General features: G+C 39.0%; 1 protein-coding gene across 2 annotated transcripts in view; it reads left to right on the top strand.

The window, feature by feature from the left end:
* The window catches only part of Sptlc1 (serine palmitoyltransferase long chain base subunit 1), a 63755-nt gene that overhangs the window by 19519 nt on the left and 27054 nt on the right, over nt 1-17182 (top strand). For both annotated transcript variants that reach the window (XM_076836570.1, XM_076836569.1), the window contains exons 4-7: nt 3289-3382; nt 4349-4421; nt 11028-11160; nt 16727-16856. In XM_076836570.1, the coding sequence (XP_076692685.1) occupies nt 3289-3382; nt 4349-4421; nt 11028-11160; nt 16727-16856 (430 nt within the window). The remainder of the gene's footprint in view (nt 1-3288; nt 3383-4348; nt 4422-11027; nt 11161-16726; nt 16857-17182) is intronic.

Below are 17182 nucleotides of genomic sequence, written 5' to 3'. Positions count from 1 at the left end.
ATTTAAAATCCTAAAAAAAGAAAAGAAAAGAGGTCCTTTCTGCTTTGTCAGGTTGGTTAAGGCAGCACTGGCCACACCTAGTTGCAGGAACAACTGGAAAATGCCTCTGCTGTTCCAGGTGGCAGGGTAGAAACAAGAGAATACATGTTAGATTGGCAGCTCTTGATCTCTGCTGCTCGTATTGCCCAAATAGCTGATGTAATTGCAGGAGTGCTGGGTAATGTGAGAGACTGAGGGCTCACCTATGTGGCTCTCTGTTACTGCAGGGATAAAAATTGGAGCAGATGATGTGTAGATTCTACTTTGAGCATCATCTTTCTTAAATACCATGCTTTTACTGGTTTCATTTCTTTTTCCCCCTTGCATTCTGTCTTCCTGATCTCATTTTCTCAACTCAGGTTTTCTTCATTTCTTTCTTAATCCTCATGTTTAACATAAGCATTTTCTGTCTAACTTTTAATCAGAATTTCTCATCTTACTGAGCAGGACTGGGACTTTCTCCACTCTCTACCTCAGTTATTCCCCACTCTCACCCGCTTCAGTTCCCCCAGTTTACACCCTCCTGGATTATTATTTTTGTGAATTACAACTTCTTACCTTTACCTGTTACCAGTTTCTTTGCTAATCTGTGAGTATTTATTGCTTTATCTATCCAACTTCTTTGGACTTAAAATTTTTTTTCCTAAAATATATTCTCTGTTAGATCCTTCAGTAGGGGTTTGTAGAAGATAATCTCATCTCTTACTGAAAAATGTTTTCATTTTACCTTTTTGAGTGACAGAGAGAAATAAGTTCTAGATGGGTATTTTCCCTACAGCCCTTGGAAAATTTCACCATCACGTTCTTGTCACTATTTTGGTGAGGCTAATGTCAGTCTAATTGGTGCCCATCTTTTGTTTTTCCTAGTGGCTTTTACAGTTGTTCTCTTAATTGGTAGAATTCTGCAGTTTGACTATATGTGTCTTTCTGGAATTTATTCTTACTCTGTTAAGGTTTTTCCTTTTCAGTCTGATTCCAGTCCTAAATGAATTCTGAGAACTTTTTAGCTGTTATCTATTTGAATGTTATCTCTTCCTTTTTCCTTTTCTTCTCCATTGTTTTATTTGGAACATCTGCCTAAAGTTTTTTTTTTTTTTTTTTTTTAGTTGCCAGTGGACTTTATTGATTTATTTATATGAAAAACAAACCCAGTTCCTCACGCATGTGAGGCAAGCGCTGTACCACTGAGCCACAACCCAGCCTTGTGCCTAATGTTCTTTTAACCTTTTCTTGGTGTCCTTCATGTCCAGTATGTGCAGATTCCTATTTTTCCATTTCTTTATATTTCTCAGCTCTTTCATTTTCCACAGTGTCTGGGTATTTAATCTGATCTTAGATTTCTAATTTTATTGACACTTGATTTTCATTTCTGGAAGTTACATGTGGTCATTGTACACATCTATCTGCCTGTCCTTTGGTTCACAGAGCCTCAATCTTTCTTTGTGTTCATGCTTTTGACCCTCAGCACCTCCTTGTTCTGGCACCTCGAGTTCTCAGGTGCTCCTCCCTCTGCGCTCTTTTGTCTGCTGACTCTTGCTCATGGGAGGGTTGTGATTGTGATTGGGAAGAGTTTTCTCTTCCTTCCTTTTAAGTCCTCTGAAACCTTGATTGTGAAGGTATCTTTGGTCTGACTTGCTTCTGCAAGGTACCGTGTGGGGTTTTAGCTCCAAGATTCCTGTATCTAGTACCTTGTTTGACTTATTCCAGCTAGTCTGCATGGAGGACAGGTAGGAGACTTTAGTTTGCACTGGATGCTAATTTCCTTTCCTTTCATTCTCTAAGCGCTAGACCAAAATACCAGCCTTACATCATGTTATGCTGCCCCCTGGCAGCTTAGGGCTATGTAGTCTGGAGCTGTGGATGTACTTACTCTTGATATTTTACATTCTTTTTGTGTTACAGTGTTTATGGAATGGCTTAAATTCTCAGAGCCAACAACCTCTAGTAAGGGTTTGTCTACTCAGGTGTTTTTGTTTGTCTTTTTGTGATGGCCAGCACCTCCACAATCAGGGAAGAGTTGGGGACACTCAGAGAAGGCCCTGATAAGTAGGAAAGTAAATAACACTGGATTTGAAAGAAGCCCTCAAAGGCCCATGGAACAATGGAGATGTTTAGAGAGTATCTTTTATGGAGCATGCCCTTCTATAATCACAGTTACCCTAAGAGAGAGATTCTCCCCTACTTTAGAGGTGATGACCCTGATCTAGAATCCAGGTGACATCCTAGGCATCCAGTGCTGTCAGCAGTCATAATGCAGATGGTGTCTATCTACAGTCCATTTTATTTTCACTGAGTCTTCTTGCCTTTGTATGGGTCAGTTTGCTTTTGTGAATTTACTTCAGACTGACTTTTCCTTCTCTGGTTTTCCAGTATTTTGTGTTATTTTTCTCATGAAATTACCAATTCTATTTGAGACTATCCACAGGAGCCACATTTCTCAGTCTTTTCTAGCTTCAGTGCATTTTATAGAGTGACCCAGTTCACGGGCTAATACAGAAACAAAACTGAAATCAGAGTTTGCTGGCCCCGTCCTTTCCCTCACCCTGTGCAATGGCTGTGTCTCCTTTGTTCCATTATATTCTTATTGTTTCCTTTAGTCAAAATAGGCTGGTTGTAATGAACATGTCTCACAGTCCTTGAATAAATGGTTCATGACCTGTAGTTTGACCCCATATTTTTTGAAGCATGGCTTATACTTCAGTGTATTCAGGAGAGGGCTTACCAGGGGGTCCCCATTCTCCCATCTTAGCCATGCTCAGATCAGTTTCCTAATTTGGGGGGAGATGGTAGGGTAAGAATGGGGAATCCCTAGTATTTTTTTCATGACTTCTTATAGATAATGTTTATTTTTAAACATTAATCATAGCTTACTCTGCTTATTCTTGCTTTTGATCTTGATCATTTTATGTTTCCTGCCTATTTGTATAATTCCAGATATTTCTGAGATACTTTATTTAGCTACTTCTTTCTTAAGCAAAGTTTAAAATAAAGCAAAGATTTGCCATTTGTCCATCTTGGAATTCTTAGCTCATTTTTCTTTTTTATTTAAGTAGTACATGGTAAGTTACTCAGAATAGAATTATGGAAAGGTGTCTAGTTTTTACTTTCCTTTTACTCCTTAAAAATAAAAGAGAAGATTGGTATGCAAGTAGGGCAGAATGGCTTCGCTACTCTGTTGTGCCTACCACTAGGGTAATATGTGACATGAATGTGTATTGAAGCATATCACTTTTTGTCTCTTTTTCCTAGCCCTCCAAGCCACAACATTGTGGTGAATGGGAAAGAATGTGTGAACTTTGCGTCCTTTAATTTTCTTGGATTGCTGGATAATCCTAGGGTTAAGGTGAGTAGCATATAATACTGAAGTGTGCAGAGCTGTGGGTGCCTTAGAACATGCCATATCAGGCTCCTGTTCCCAAATGCCCCAAGACACATATAACATTACTGACTTAAGAAACAGAATATAAAATAAAAGGTAAGTGTGGACTATCAGAAGGGATGTGTAAGCATTTTCCATTACGCTTTGTCTGACAGACCCATAACCTGGACTTAGACAAAGGGAAGCAAGAATGTCTAATAGTGCCAGGTGCAGGGCACATGCCTGTAATCCCAGCGGCTTGGAGGCTGAGGCAGGAGGATCACGAGTTCAAAGTCAGCCTCAACAGTAGTGAGGCTCTGAGCAACTCAAGTGAGACCCTGTCTCTAAATAAAATATAAAATAAGGTTGGGTATGTGGATCAGTGGTTGAGTGCCCCTTTGTTCAATCAGCAGTACCAAAAAAAAAAAAAAAAAGAATGTCTCATAGAGCTTAGTGTAGGTGACAGCGAAGTACCAAGTAAACCAGACTTGAGTTAGTCAGAAAGGTGCTAGGGATTTATTCCCAATATTGGGATTGTGAAGCAGCAAACATTTTTCAGGAAAGACTTAGGTCCACAATGTAAAAAATATAAAGGCATTTGGTTAACCAGATTTTGAGAGTCAAGCTAATATAACTGTTCCATGTTTTAAGTCATACACCTGAGTCTTCACACCTGTAGTTTTCTTACATCCTATTAGAATTGTCTTAGTCCTGGGCTGGGGTTGTGGCTCAGTGGTAGAGCACTTGCCTAGCATGTATGAGGCACTGGTTTCAATTCTCAGTGTCGCATATAAATAAAAAAAAATAAAAAGAATTATCTTAGTTCTAAGAAAGGAAGAGAAGTAGAAGAAGGATAAGGAACTGTGTGAGTTAAAGAATTAAAAGCATGAAAATGTTGATTTTTATACTTTTAGATAAATTATTAAAATATAAATTTTTCCTAAAATATAGGCAGCAGCTTTAGCATCTCTTAAGAAGTATGGAGTGGGAACCTGTGGCCCTAGAGGATTTTATGGCACTTTTGGTAAGTTGTTGTGATACTCTTGTTTTCAACACTTCTACTTTTAAGATTGATTTCAGAGCTCATTGGAATATATGATCAGTTTGGGTGTTAAGCTGATATGCGCAATATCTTACCTAACTTTCATTTTGTGGTTTGGAAGTATTGTTGGGAAGTGCAGTGATCTGGGATTGAAAGTAACCTGTGGAAAAGAGCTGTGGGTGCCTTAGAACATGCCATATCGGGCTCCTGTTCCCAAATGCCCCAAGACACAGCAGTGTGGAGAATACTGTTTGCATTGTGCGTGCCAGCTGTTAGGAGAAGACCCATTTGCAGGTGGTGCTGTTCTCATAGTTGTGCAAGAACCAAGGTCTTCCCCATCTCATTGCTCTAGTGTCTGAGGATATTGGCCTGGTCTTTGTGAAGGACACAAGTCACAATATGGGGGACTAGAAGTGCAGGGTAGCTCTGAAGGAGAGGTGGCCTTGCATACCATTTCTACCCACTGTCCTCTGGTGACCACTAACTCCAGGCCATACCTAGCCACAAAGGGGGCTGGGAAAGAACCCAAACTGGAAAAGAGTCCTAGCTGGGCACCATGTTCCAGGAAGAAAGGCAACAACAGATTTGCTGGTGGAGTAAAAAGCTTTTTTCTTTCTGGAATGAAGGTTCTTTGACTTCTTTGTGTGATTATGACCCAGGGCAGGCTAACTAAATATTTGGGTAAGTGTATAACAAATGTCATGAGCTCCCTAAGTCCGTCTTTAATAAAGATCTTGGCATTTTATGGCTGTTTTTATTAAGTGTATGTTGGTCTTTTCTTCTGAAAATGTCATTAAATAACTGTTCAAATGACTGTATTGCTGAAAATAGCATTCTGGCTTACCCAGTATCCAAGTGTGGGGTAAGTAGATCAAGGGAGACATTGTCTGTCTCCTACCCTTATTTGCATTTCTGGATCTTTCTGTTTATTTTGTTTTTAGTTTGAACAGTTAACTTGATTTTATGTAAGGGAACATCTTTCTTTATTCCTTGTTTGGTGGTTACATTATTTATTTCGGAAACAGAGTAATGTCCAAGAATCCTGCATCTTAATGGATCTTGAAAATCTTGCTTTTATCATCCCTCCCAACTACTCAGAAGAAGAAGAGAAATCCCAGAGAAGTTAAGCATCTTTCTCTCAGTCACACAGCTCATTAATTCAATCCTAAAATTAGACCCAGTGTCCTGACTCCCAGTCTTAATGGCAACATCAAAGGACTGAGTTTAGATCAGAGCCTCCCACTTTCTTCTAGTCTTAAGACAAACACGTGTTGTTTGCTTGGTTTTTATTGGTAGGGAATTATTTCCTTAACAAAGTACTAGAAAACTAGAAAAGGCAATTTTTTATGAGGTTGTTGGTTGTCATCTGATTAATGAGGCTTTCTTTCTCTATTTGCTGGGATAAAGAAATTGCTTTCTTAAAAGCCTCTCTTTATAATGGATTTTATTTGCATGTGTAGCCTTGACCTCTGCTTAGAAGATAATCTGGGAAGACAAATTTATTGCCAAATCAAATTGTGAAGGGAAAAAAAGTTTAAAATCTTCAAAACCAGTTTCCCAAAGCTATCAAATACATTGTTAAAATAGCCTGGTTAACTTTCCATTTGAATCACTTGCATAAGAGAATGCTGGGGGCTTTTAAACATCGAGTCCTTAGATTAATAGCTGTTAAATTAATTTTCTTGACTGGGTAATTCAGTACAGGATGTAAGCATCAAAACAGAAGACAGAAATAGACAAGAGAAGCCTTTTAACCTCTGCCCTGTCCTCCCTATCACCATTCCATCCCCTCGAAAAAACAAGCTTCCATTACTAGTTTTTTAATTTTGACAGAGATTTTGTTTTTCAGAATATGTTTTGCAGAATATGAAAACTTCTTTTATACATATGTGTTTCCCCCATTTTTGGAAAAATTGTTGTACACAGTATTTATTGTTCTCTTCCTTGGTATTGAAATTAATATATTTTTGCTTGTTTTGTTTTTTGTGGTGCTAGAAATGGAACTAAGGACCTTGCACAGGCTATACAAACACTCTACCACTGGAATCCAGTCCCCAAATTAATGAGTTTTAAATTTAAATTGGATTTGATCTTTCAGGTATCTGAATGAGCCACCCCTGGCAACTGTGAATACAGTTGCTTATTGAGTCCTCTGTAAGCTATTTTATTGGTCACTGATTCATCCTAATTCTAAAATTATAGTTGAAGGTTCGAACAGACTTTGGGATCTGGACCAAAGTTGCAAGTTAATTTGCAGTGAGAAAGTTTTATAATGAGACAGGTGGAAGTAATCTGTCGTGTTTTCTGAGTGTGTTGTTCTTCAGACAACTTATTTCATTTCTTCTTAATAGTTGCACAGTTCTCTTGTTATCTTTTTTTCCTTTCTATATATAAAATGCCCATATTTGTACTTTTTTGTTTCCAGCATGACTTTTTCTGTTTTTCCTTATTCTGGAAGTAATCATTTAAATATTTCTAGTTTTATTAATGCACCTTAAATTTTTAACATTTAGCAATATCACAAACTATTTCTGGTCATCTCAATCTAAATTTTAAATCTCTGAAATGCACTGTATAATTTAGTTATTCTAAATATTTAGGGCACATTTGCTCTTTGCACTGAGCACAGAAGCAGTTATGAGGACCCCTTTCCCTCTTGTATTCTATGTGTATCCCTAAAGAGTTTAGTTCAAGGCTTAGGATCTCTTTTTCCCAGGGCCCCCAAAAGATAGCTTTTAACTTTGTCTTCTTTGTGTTCTTCTCTAGAGTTATCATATTCAGGCATCTGTTCTCCAAATCCATTCCCTCTTTTAGTTCTCTTTCTCTCTCTCTCTTTTTTTTTTCCAATTTTTCAGATCGTGAACACAAATCATTTGTGGTACAAGTAAATTTCCTGAATATTCCCTTTTTACTATTTTTACAGTAGCATATAAGCCAGATGGTTAATACAAAAAAAAAAAAAAAAAGGAAATATAGCAATGATTGAGTTAAAATTTCATGTCATTTTTTTAGGTTAAATCTTCTCCTGCCTCCCAGGTGCATGGCAGGTAGAGCTAAACAAGTTCTCACAATGGTGACCAGAATGTCTCCTCACCGACTTCTGAGGAAGTTAAGGAGCCTTCTCTTCCTCCAAGACTATCTGATCTCTGTGCACCCACGAGGGTGTCTTCTAATGAACACTTTTTTTCTTTGTTTTGCTTTTAATATACTTACACCTATTTTTATCTGTGATTTTTCTCCCTGGTACCCTGGGATCTGTTTTACATATGTAATTCCTGCATGGCTCTTTGGCTTCACCAAATGGAAAGACAGTTATGTGGTAAGGGTTTCTTGGTGAGAGATGATGGCATTTCATTCTGTTTGGAACCATTAGTAAACAGTTGTTCATTTGGGTGTTTTTTAAAAACATCGTCTTTCTTTGTGTTAGTCTACTGAACTTTCATTTCATATTTTAGTGGGAAGAACATTAGACATAAAATTCCTAGATGTGCCACTTTTCTCCTGCCAGTCCTGGGATGTGGTTGGCTCAGGTGGGAATATCTCTTCTTGCATAGCTTTTAAAAGTTTGGTAGGATTCTCATGTGAAAACATTTTGAAAAACATCCTGCGCTAGAGTTATGTTCTAATGAATACATAAGTCTTATTATTTTTACTTTTAGAAAAACTTGTGTATCCAGGACTTTTTCAAAAGAGTAGTATAAATGCAAAAATATGAAGCTCTTAGAGAAAAACATAGTAGGTGAAATGTTTCTAAAACGTGACAAAGTTGACTATTTTTTGGTCTTTCCTCAAGAAAACAGTGCAGAAGGCTATCACATGATTTCATTTTAAGTAAGAAGCTAAACAAGTAGTACTTAGAAGAAGAGTCTGTAATTATTAGAAATTCAGATAATTAAGATAGCAAACTGTAACCGGGTTTTCCCTTTTAAAAGAAAACCTTTTCTTCTCCAGGTACCGGTTTATTGAGCAAAGTCTTACATAGCATCCTGCTTGTTCCATTCCAGGCACTGTTCTTTATTGGCATTAACCCATGTGAATCTAACATCCTTTTGAGGAAGGGCTAGCTATTATCCCATATGGCTGAGGCACTGAGAGGCACAGCGCAGTTTTAGGTTTTCCCAGATGCACACCAGGTGACGGGGGACCCCAAGGCCTGTCTGTAATCTGAACTTCATGGTGGCCTTGGTTGCCAGAGCCTCTGATCTGGGAGCTAGACATGAAGATAAGCAAGTGTGAGAAAGTGGGCCCAGTGCTCTGAGTCTTGTAGACTCTCTGGAGCACCTTCTGCACTGGTATCTGATGCTGTGACTTTGAGAATGCATTGCTTGAGTTTTATTCCATCCAGAGCTGCAGTATCAATTGCTGAAATGCATCTGTTCACAGAAGGCATGAACATCAGAAGTCAAAGATCACCTCCTTGCTGTCTCCCCTCCCTTGGGTTGAGAGTTTCTTCATTGCACAAAGTAGCATCAAGAGAAACTAGTTCTGCAATCACCCTGTCACAGAACCTGCTCTGCAAGGCCAATATCTGCCAAACCCAGGATCTTTAGATAAAAGGAAAGCCCAGTCTTTCTGAAACTTTTGTACTTAGGTGTTGATTTATAGTTTGAAGGTTTTTTTGCTGCCTTACAGCACCTGTATATAAACAGTTATGAGTGCAGGTAATGATGGGGTAGTCCTAACACGCCAGTTTTCATCCACTCACTCACTCTGAAGCCCTGAAACAAAATGATGTTCAGTTTTACAGTCTCATTACTCATCAGTCAGGAGTCATTTAGAGCTAAGAAGTCTATAGAATGATTTAAAATCCCTTTTATAGTTAGCAAAAACAAGGTGTCTGTGTCCATAGCATGATTTTCTTTTTTGAAATTGGGATGTCAAATGAAAGCAGTTCACCATGTCCTGGGCAGTCCATCTGCTGACTACTTGGGGAGGTTTGTGGTAGATTCTCCCAATCAGAGGCAATATAATTGAAGGAGGCCTCTTCCTTGGGGCCTGCTTGGTGGCAAAGTGAGAAGTGGCTGGGAGGTAACACTAGGATGTGAGGGATGACCTCCCTGAGACTAACCCTTACTCAGCTGCTTGGACTCTTCAGTCCTCAACTACTCTTCGTTCTCCAGCCAGGTTTTGCCTGAAACCTTTCACTAATAACATCTCTCTTAGAAGGTGCTTGATCGGGTGCCTTGGACTTGGTGTAATGTCACAATATCCCCTACTTGGCTCAACTGGGATCTAGTCCACTAAACTTCGTGTTATTGTAAAATCCCATGTTTGTTTAATGTTGACATAAGGAAAAGTATCCAGTCTGAAGATAACTCTATTGGTAATGGAAATTGAATATTTCATGTGTTTCTTTCATGACTCTAGATTCCATTTGTATAAGTTGAAATGAAATGAAGAGAAGCATGCTTTATGTTTAATCATGACTTGACTGGAATGTGACTTCATTTTTACAGTTCTGTAACATCCTTTTAAGAAGTCTATAACTAGAGTGGGCCCTGCCAGCTATCCACACTCTCTACCACTTGGAAACGTCCCTCACGTGGAAATGTCTTAGCCCCTGCTGTTGCCCCTAGTTCAGACTTCCCCTCAGTGAACATACCACAGCTTCCTCTTCCACCATCTCAAAAATCTGTCTCTGCGATCTCTTATCACCCCCTCCTTTCTCCCTCAGAGCTGGCAGGACCCAGCTTCTTCCTTCCTGTGTCAGAAGTGCTTCTTGCACAAAGCAAATGGGAAAACTGTGATCTAGTCCTCCAGATGTGGGTCCTGCTGCAGTTAAAAGAGCAAAAGGAATGTTTAAAAATTCATTTCTCTCCTTGATAATGTCTCATTGTAAAACTACTTTGAAGTTCTAAGGATCAAAGGCAGTTGGTAGGCTGTTCACTCTGAGCATTGCTGTCCTTCATCCCAGGACATGAAGCCTCATGGCACGGCTGTAAGGAACCCTGATTTAAGAGGGAAATAAAAACAGGTCAGTTTAATAATTATAAATTATCTCATCATTACATCAACATTCTTCATAAGCTACTTCTGTGGAGGTATCCTGTTTCTTTTGGTATTATAAACTTGAATTTCCTGGTATACTCTTAAGAAATTCAGACAGAAGCCCAATCCTACAAAGAGGTGGCAGATGCCACAAAGAATACTAACACAGATTGCGAAAGACGTTGTCACTGAATTGCTAATACATGTTACCATCTCCTGCGGAGTGTACAGGTCCTTTCTCTAAAATGCAAAAAGACCGTTTATTAATGTGGCCTCAGTGTTTTTGCTCCAGGAAATTAGAGTAGATAGTCAGTGGATCTGGAATTCCTTCAGTAGACTGGAATAAAAGCAAAATTGCCTCTGTCACACATTTATAGATAGGAAGGTAGTTGATGTTAATTTCATGTTTTTCAGAAGTGCTTCTGGCCTAGAATTATTTTAATATATCTTTTATGGTTTATTATTTAAAAAATAGATTTTATCCATAAGGTGAAAGTGTTAATAATAAGCTATTATGTTCCTTTCTTTATTTTTTAGTGTAAAGGAAGGATCAATCATTATAAGACAGTTTTAACTTATTCAACTTTTTTGTTGAAATAGATGTTCATTTGGATTTGGAAGAGCGCCTGGCAAAATTTATGAAGACTGAAGAAGCCATTATATATTCATATGGATTTTCCACTATAGCCAGTGCGATTCCTGCTTACTCTAAGAGAGGAGACATTGTATTTGTGTAAGTCAGCTTTACTTGTACTTCCAGTCAGAATTTGAAATGTTGACCGTCTCAGAGAATTCTTCCATTGAAAATTTTCTACATACTGTAATAGGAAGTTTTCTTTTTATTTGTAAAGAAATATACAAAGGGTATGAGACATTTACTCAAGGATGCTTGAAGGTTTTAGTTGTCATCTGCTACTGAGATTTTATTTATTTACATTTAGATGAGGCATACCACCTGCCCTCCCTGTTCAGTTCTGTGGCCTTGTGGTACCCTCCTGAGTCCATGTCATGGTCTCACACTGCTCATTCTGCCTGGCAGTCACTTCTCATCACCCATCCATCCCAAACTCAGATCTCTGCTAATCTTGCTTTAGAGTTTATTTAAGGACACAGGAGCCATAAATTGAAAATGTCCTTACTGCCCACAGCAGATCCTGGATGCATGATACTGCTGTCACTAGAAATGCAAAGGCTGGCAAGGAGAAGATGTGAACGATCTTTTCAGGCTTTTTTTTTTTTTTTTTTTTTTTTTCCTTTTAACCATTTCCCCCCAGATATTTGAGCTGTAGCCTCCTCATTAGCCTTACATGCTGGTTTCCTCTCCCCTCGAGTTCTTTGTACATGCAGTCCCCATGCCTGGAATACTGTTCCCTCCTCTTGTCATCTATTTATTTCCTGCTCATTATATTCATAATATCTGCTCTGCTGGGAAGCCTTGCTCAACTTCTCAGAGCAGGTCAAAACCCCTGCCAGAAAGAATTTAATATCCTTATGAATCAATGCACTGACATTCCCACTGCCTGTCCTTCATTCCCCTCAAGCATGAAGAGACATTCTCTCTCCACTCTTCTTTTCTAGTTCTTATAAGAGTTCATAATTTTATATCTTTGATTATTTTCTTCTGTTTGTTGCCAAAAGCCCATTGCTTAGGATCACATTTATCATTTAATAGTATTCATTAAATATTAGTTCAATAAATGAATGAACAAAAAAAAGAGGGGTCCGAGTACTTGAATGCTGGAGCCTGGCCTGCCTGGACCCTGCACTGTTCTGTTACCTGCCACTCACCACTGGAGGTGCTGCTTGTGCAGTGGCAGAACCTTCCACTGCACCCGCTACAGAGCTGAGGCTCCCTAGGGATTTTCAAGGCATATGTGACCCAATCCTCACCAGAACCCTTCAGTAACCTGGAGCACCAAGGAAGGCTTAGTTCGGCATTTTAATTAAAATTAAATACTGTGAAAGACTCACCACTAACTTGAAAGCCATTGATTTAAACAGTGTTTCTTTGTTTTCCATAAAAGCAGAGTTAGAGATAACTGCAATGTCATCTATTTACCACTTATTCAAGGACCCAGTATTAATTCGGTTTTGAGTTTAAGTCCAGAAGAAGTGAACTTGTAGCTGCCTTTATCAGATTCAATAAATACTATGTTTTGAGTTTTAACTGGTGGGAAACCTAAGCTACATATCCTTCCATGCACTATACCTAGTGTCTTTTTGCTTCCAGGGAATCATTAGACAGTTTATTTTCTTCTACATGATCTATTTTTGACTGGTTCATAAAAATATAAATTGTCCATATTGATTAGGTAGTGTGATATCTCAGTGTGTGTATACATTGTGTACTGTGTAAATCAATTTAAACTTCTATCCCCTCAAGCACTTATGGTTTGTTTATGGTAAAGACTTAACATGCTTTCTTCTAGCTATTGTTTTGAAATATACTGTGCATAATTACTGTCTATAATCACACCAGAATTTCTTGCTCCTATCTAACTGTAACTTAGTATCCATTGACCAAACTTTCCCCTTCTCTCCCTCCCTGCTGTTCTTTCTGTCATCTTGTAGTTGCCATTCTACTCTGAATTTCCCATTCCCGATGTTTTTAGATTCCACATAAGAGTGAAATCATATAGTATTTGTCTTTCTCTGCCTGGCTCATTTAACGTAGTTATCTTCATTTCCATCCAGATTGCCACAAATGACAGGATTTCATTTTTTTATGGCCAAATAGTACTTCATTTTCTATGTGACACATTTCTTTCTTTTTTTTTTCCTTTTATAGTACTAAAAATCAAACCCATACTAGGCAAGTACTTTGCTACTGAACTGCACATTAAGCCCTTTTTAATTTTTATTTTCAGATAGTTGCCCAGACTTATACTTTTAATCTTACTGCCTCAGCCTACCAAGAAGGTAGAATCACAAGCATGTGCCACCATACCCAACTGTACCACATTTTAAAAATCCATTTATCAGCTGATGGATATTTAGGTTGTTTCTATCTCTTAGCTATTGTAAAGTATGCTGCAGTAGACATGGGAGTGCAGGTGTCTCTTCAACAGACTGATTTCATTTCCCTTAGTTAAATAACCAGGAGTGGGATTTGCTGGATCAGGTCTGTTTTTAGTTATTGGTGTGTGTGGGGGGTGGGAATTGAACTCAGGGCACTTAGCCACTGAGCCACATCCCCAGCCCTATTTTGAATTTTATTGAGAGACAGGGTCTTGCTGAGTTGCTTAGCACCTTGCGGTTGCTGAAGCTGAATTTGAACTCAAGATCCTTCAGCCTCCCGAGCTGCTGGGATTATAGGCATGTACCGCCATGCCCAGCTGTTTTTAGGTTTTTGAGGAAACACATGTATTTTAAACACATATGTGTTTAATTGAGTGTGTGTGTGTGTGTTCTTCACATGTGTGTTTTTCTAGTTTCTTGAGCCATAAGGACCTGCACAGTCTAAAGGACATACCAAGACGTCAGTGTGTCTTCATTTGCACAAGTCTATATCACCAGTCAGCATGTCCTTCTCTACCTGGTGCTTAGGCAGATCTGGAGTGCCATCTGTGAGCACTGGCCCAGCAGTAGCTGTACTCCCAAGATTGAGGAAGGGGTGGTAAAGACAGTTCTTCAGACACCAAGGCTGACACTTGAACTGGATCACACCAAAGTCTCACAGCTTCAGGGACATATACAGTCTGGGAGCATGGGGAATGTGCCTCAGGCCCACTTCAATACTGGCAGTGATGCAGGCTAAAACTTTGGCCTATCCCACTGGCACATGGGTCTCCACCTGAGGCAGAGGTGTGTCTCAGTCACTCAACTTTGAGCTCTGGCCTGTGAATGAGGTCTTTGGTTTCTACCCAGCATTGAGTCTTAACATGGCAGGCCTGGCACTCCCACTTCAAAATATTCCTATGCCAGCTTTCATGCCCTACTCCTCAAGGGGCAGAGTCTTGCTCTAAGCCTGCCACCCCAGCTTGGAGGAGGGGTGGCAGAGGCAGTCTCTTTGCAGCCTGGCTAATGCAGGTCCATAGGTTCAGTTCAGAGGTTTTCCCTGGTGGTAAGGGTAATGGGACTCCGGTTGCATCATGGTGGGCCTGGTAACTGTGTTTCAAGTCTAAGGCCTAAACTTAATTCCCTGTCTCTCCTCGATGCAGGAAGTTTTTCTCTGCTTGGAGTTAGGGAAGGGGTGATTCTCTAGTAACTCCTTTCTTCCTGCTTTCTTCAGTGTCTTTTCATTTTGTTACACTAAAAGTAATCCCTGTAGTCTCTTGCCTTACCTGGCTTCCATAGTTCTTGGTGATAATAGTTTAGTTTATGAATAACTGGTAAATTCAGGGGAGACAATCGCTGGAAGATCTTACTCAGAGGATCTTGCCATGTTGCTCGGCCTCCAATTCTGCATAATTTTAAATATAATACTTTTGCCTCAAATTCAGTTGAATGCAGGGATGCTAAAGGTAAAAATGGTGTTTGAAAAATTGGTCTTGACAAATCCATCAGGCACAGTGCTTCATTTCCTTTCATTCAGTGAATGGTGATGTTGTTTCACACATAGAAAATTTCAGCACAAAGGTTTTTCACGAACTTAAGTCTATTCCTTCAATCTGTTGTCTGTGTTCACTTATTTATTTCATATTCCTGTTTTTAGATTAACTAAAATATTGAGGTCATTGCAGGTTTATAAGTACTGAAAAGAAATCAGACTGAGATTTGTGTACTCTACCAAGTCTGTTTTCTCTGGCTGCTTTCAGATATTTTTCTTGATCATTTGTTTTCAGGAATTGAACTATGGTGTGTTTGGGCATCTGTTTATTTGGGTTTACTGTTCCGGGCTTTGCTCAGCTTCTTTAGTCTATAGGTTTAAGCCATTTGTCCAATTTGGGAAGTTTTGAGCCATTATTTCTTTGAGAACCTTTTTTATTAGTCCCACCTTTTTTCCCTTTTCCCTCTACAACTCCAGTGACACAAATATTCCATCATTTATTATACTCCCACAGATCCCTGAATCTCTGTCATTTCTTCCTAGCCTATTTTCTTTCTGTTGTGCACCGTGAATCATTTCTATTGGTACGCTGATTCTTTCCTATCCATTCAATAAAGTCTTGTTTTGTTTTTCATTACTAATATCTTCTCAAGATTCTTCTTTATGACTTCTCTTTCTTTACTGAGGCTTCCTATTATTTCACTTTTTGCAGGCATGTTAATAATTGCTTATTGAAACATTTTTGTGTTGGATACTCTGAGATAATTGTCGGATGATCTTGTTTTCTTTTTCACCTCAGTATTGACATTTGTTTTCCTTCATTCTGTGTAAGTTCTTCTGATTCTTGGTATAAGTAATATTTAATTGGAACCTGAGCATGTCATACTATGCTACTATAGTGTATACCTTCTTTAAACCAACTCTTTTAGTTGGCTTTCTCTGACACTATTCTAACAAGGGAAGGAGTCGGGGACTGCCTCCTTATTACTGCTGGTAGGGTGTCCCATCCCAGGTTCCTACTTGGCCTCCATTAACATCTGAGGTGGAAGTTTCTTCATTGCTGCTGGGTGATGAAGACAGTACTGATTTTTCCCTAAATGATGTCTGGCACCACCCATGAAAAAACCAGGAGGGTGCCCCAATACTGGGATGGAATTTTATGCACCCCATGTGGTCTCTGCCAACACCCCAGTGGGGAGGACAGGGTCCTCTTGGTACCAGCTAGCAATGAAAGTCCCAGATCACTTCTTAGTCTTTTCTGATGACCCCCTGGGAGGGTGTGGGATACTTTGTTATAGCCCCTCAAGGGTCAAGTCGAGGTTCCCTTCTCAGTCTCTGCTGTTTGAGTGAGGTTGGAGCTATAGTCTTTTCGTATAATATTTGGTCATAGTTAAGTGGTTATTGTTCAAAATCCTTCTGTCCAGCTGGGCTACCACTGTTGCTTCTCATGAGAAAATATAGCAGAATAACAGTCACATCAGAGATGACACTGATGGTGAGTTGCACCAATATGTTGTGTATTTCTTAGAAAGAGCAAGCATTTAAGTCATTTGATATGTGCATCCTGATCTCAGAGAGGTTAGAATTTGGCAAGTATGCGCTGCTTAGAATAGATTAAATGTGATAATTGTGTGACAAGGACTTGCAGAGTGAAGAGCAAACAGTGACATATGAATGCTCAAACATGTTTTATTTGCTGTGTTCCAGTTAACAATTGGAGATTGGTTAACTCACAAAAGCAAGCATTCCTTTCCTGAGAATGTTGACAAGGCCCTTTAACCCCAATTTGGTGAACCTCTCTCCCTTGCAGAGATAGAGCTGCCTGCTTTGCTATTCAGAAAGGATTACAAGCATCACGTAGTGACATTAAGTTATTTAAGCATAATGATGTAGCTGACCTGGAGCGACTACTAAAAGAACAAGAGATCGAAGATCAAAAGGTATGATTCTTTTGAAGAAAATTATACAGTTCTTTTGTACTTTCTAACCAGCTAAATTATATATGAAATGGTAATTTGTCATTGAAAACTTGCCTGCGGATCACATTTGGATATTAAGTAAGTGTGTTCCTGCTTATTAAATATATTTCGTGTTGGAGAGCCAAGACTGATTGTAATTGCCTTGTCAATGCCATAATTATATACAGTAAAATTAAGGGGGTTAAGGGACAGTTTGCACTTAGTGAGTGGGGGAGATACACACTCTCAACTCTGTATAATACCACCAAAACTCATTTGGGCATGTATCTAGTGGATTCAAAATAGGC

This window comes from Callospermophilus lateralis, chromosome 17 (genome assembly GCF_048772815.1).
Source record: "Callospermophilus lateralis isolate mCalLat2 chromosome 17, mCalLat2.hap1, whole genome shotgun sequence".
Taxonomy (NCBI): domain Eukaryota; kingdom Metazoa; phylum Chordata; class Mammalia; order Rodentia; family Sciuridae; genus Callospermophilus; species Callospermophilus lateralis.
The sequence above is the reverse complement of the archived record's forward strand: the minus strand, read 5'-3'. Positions and strand labels throughout refer to the sequence as shown.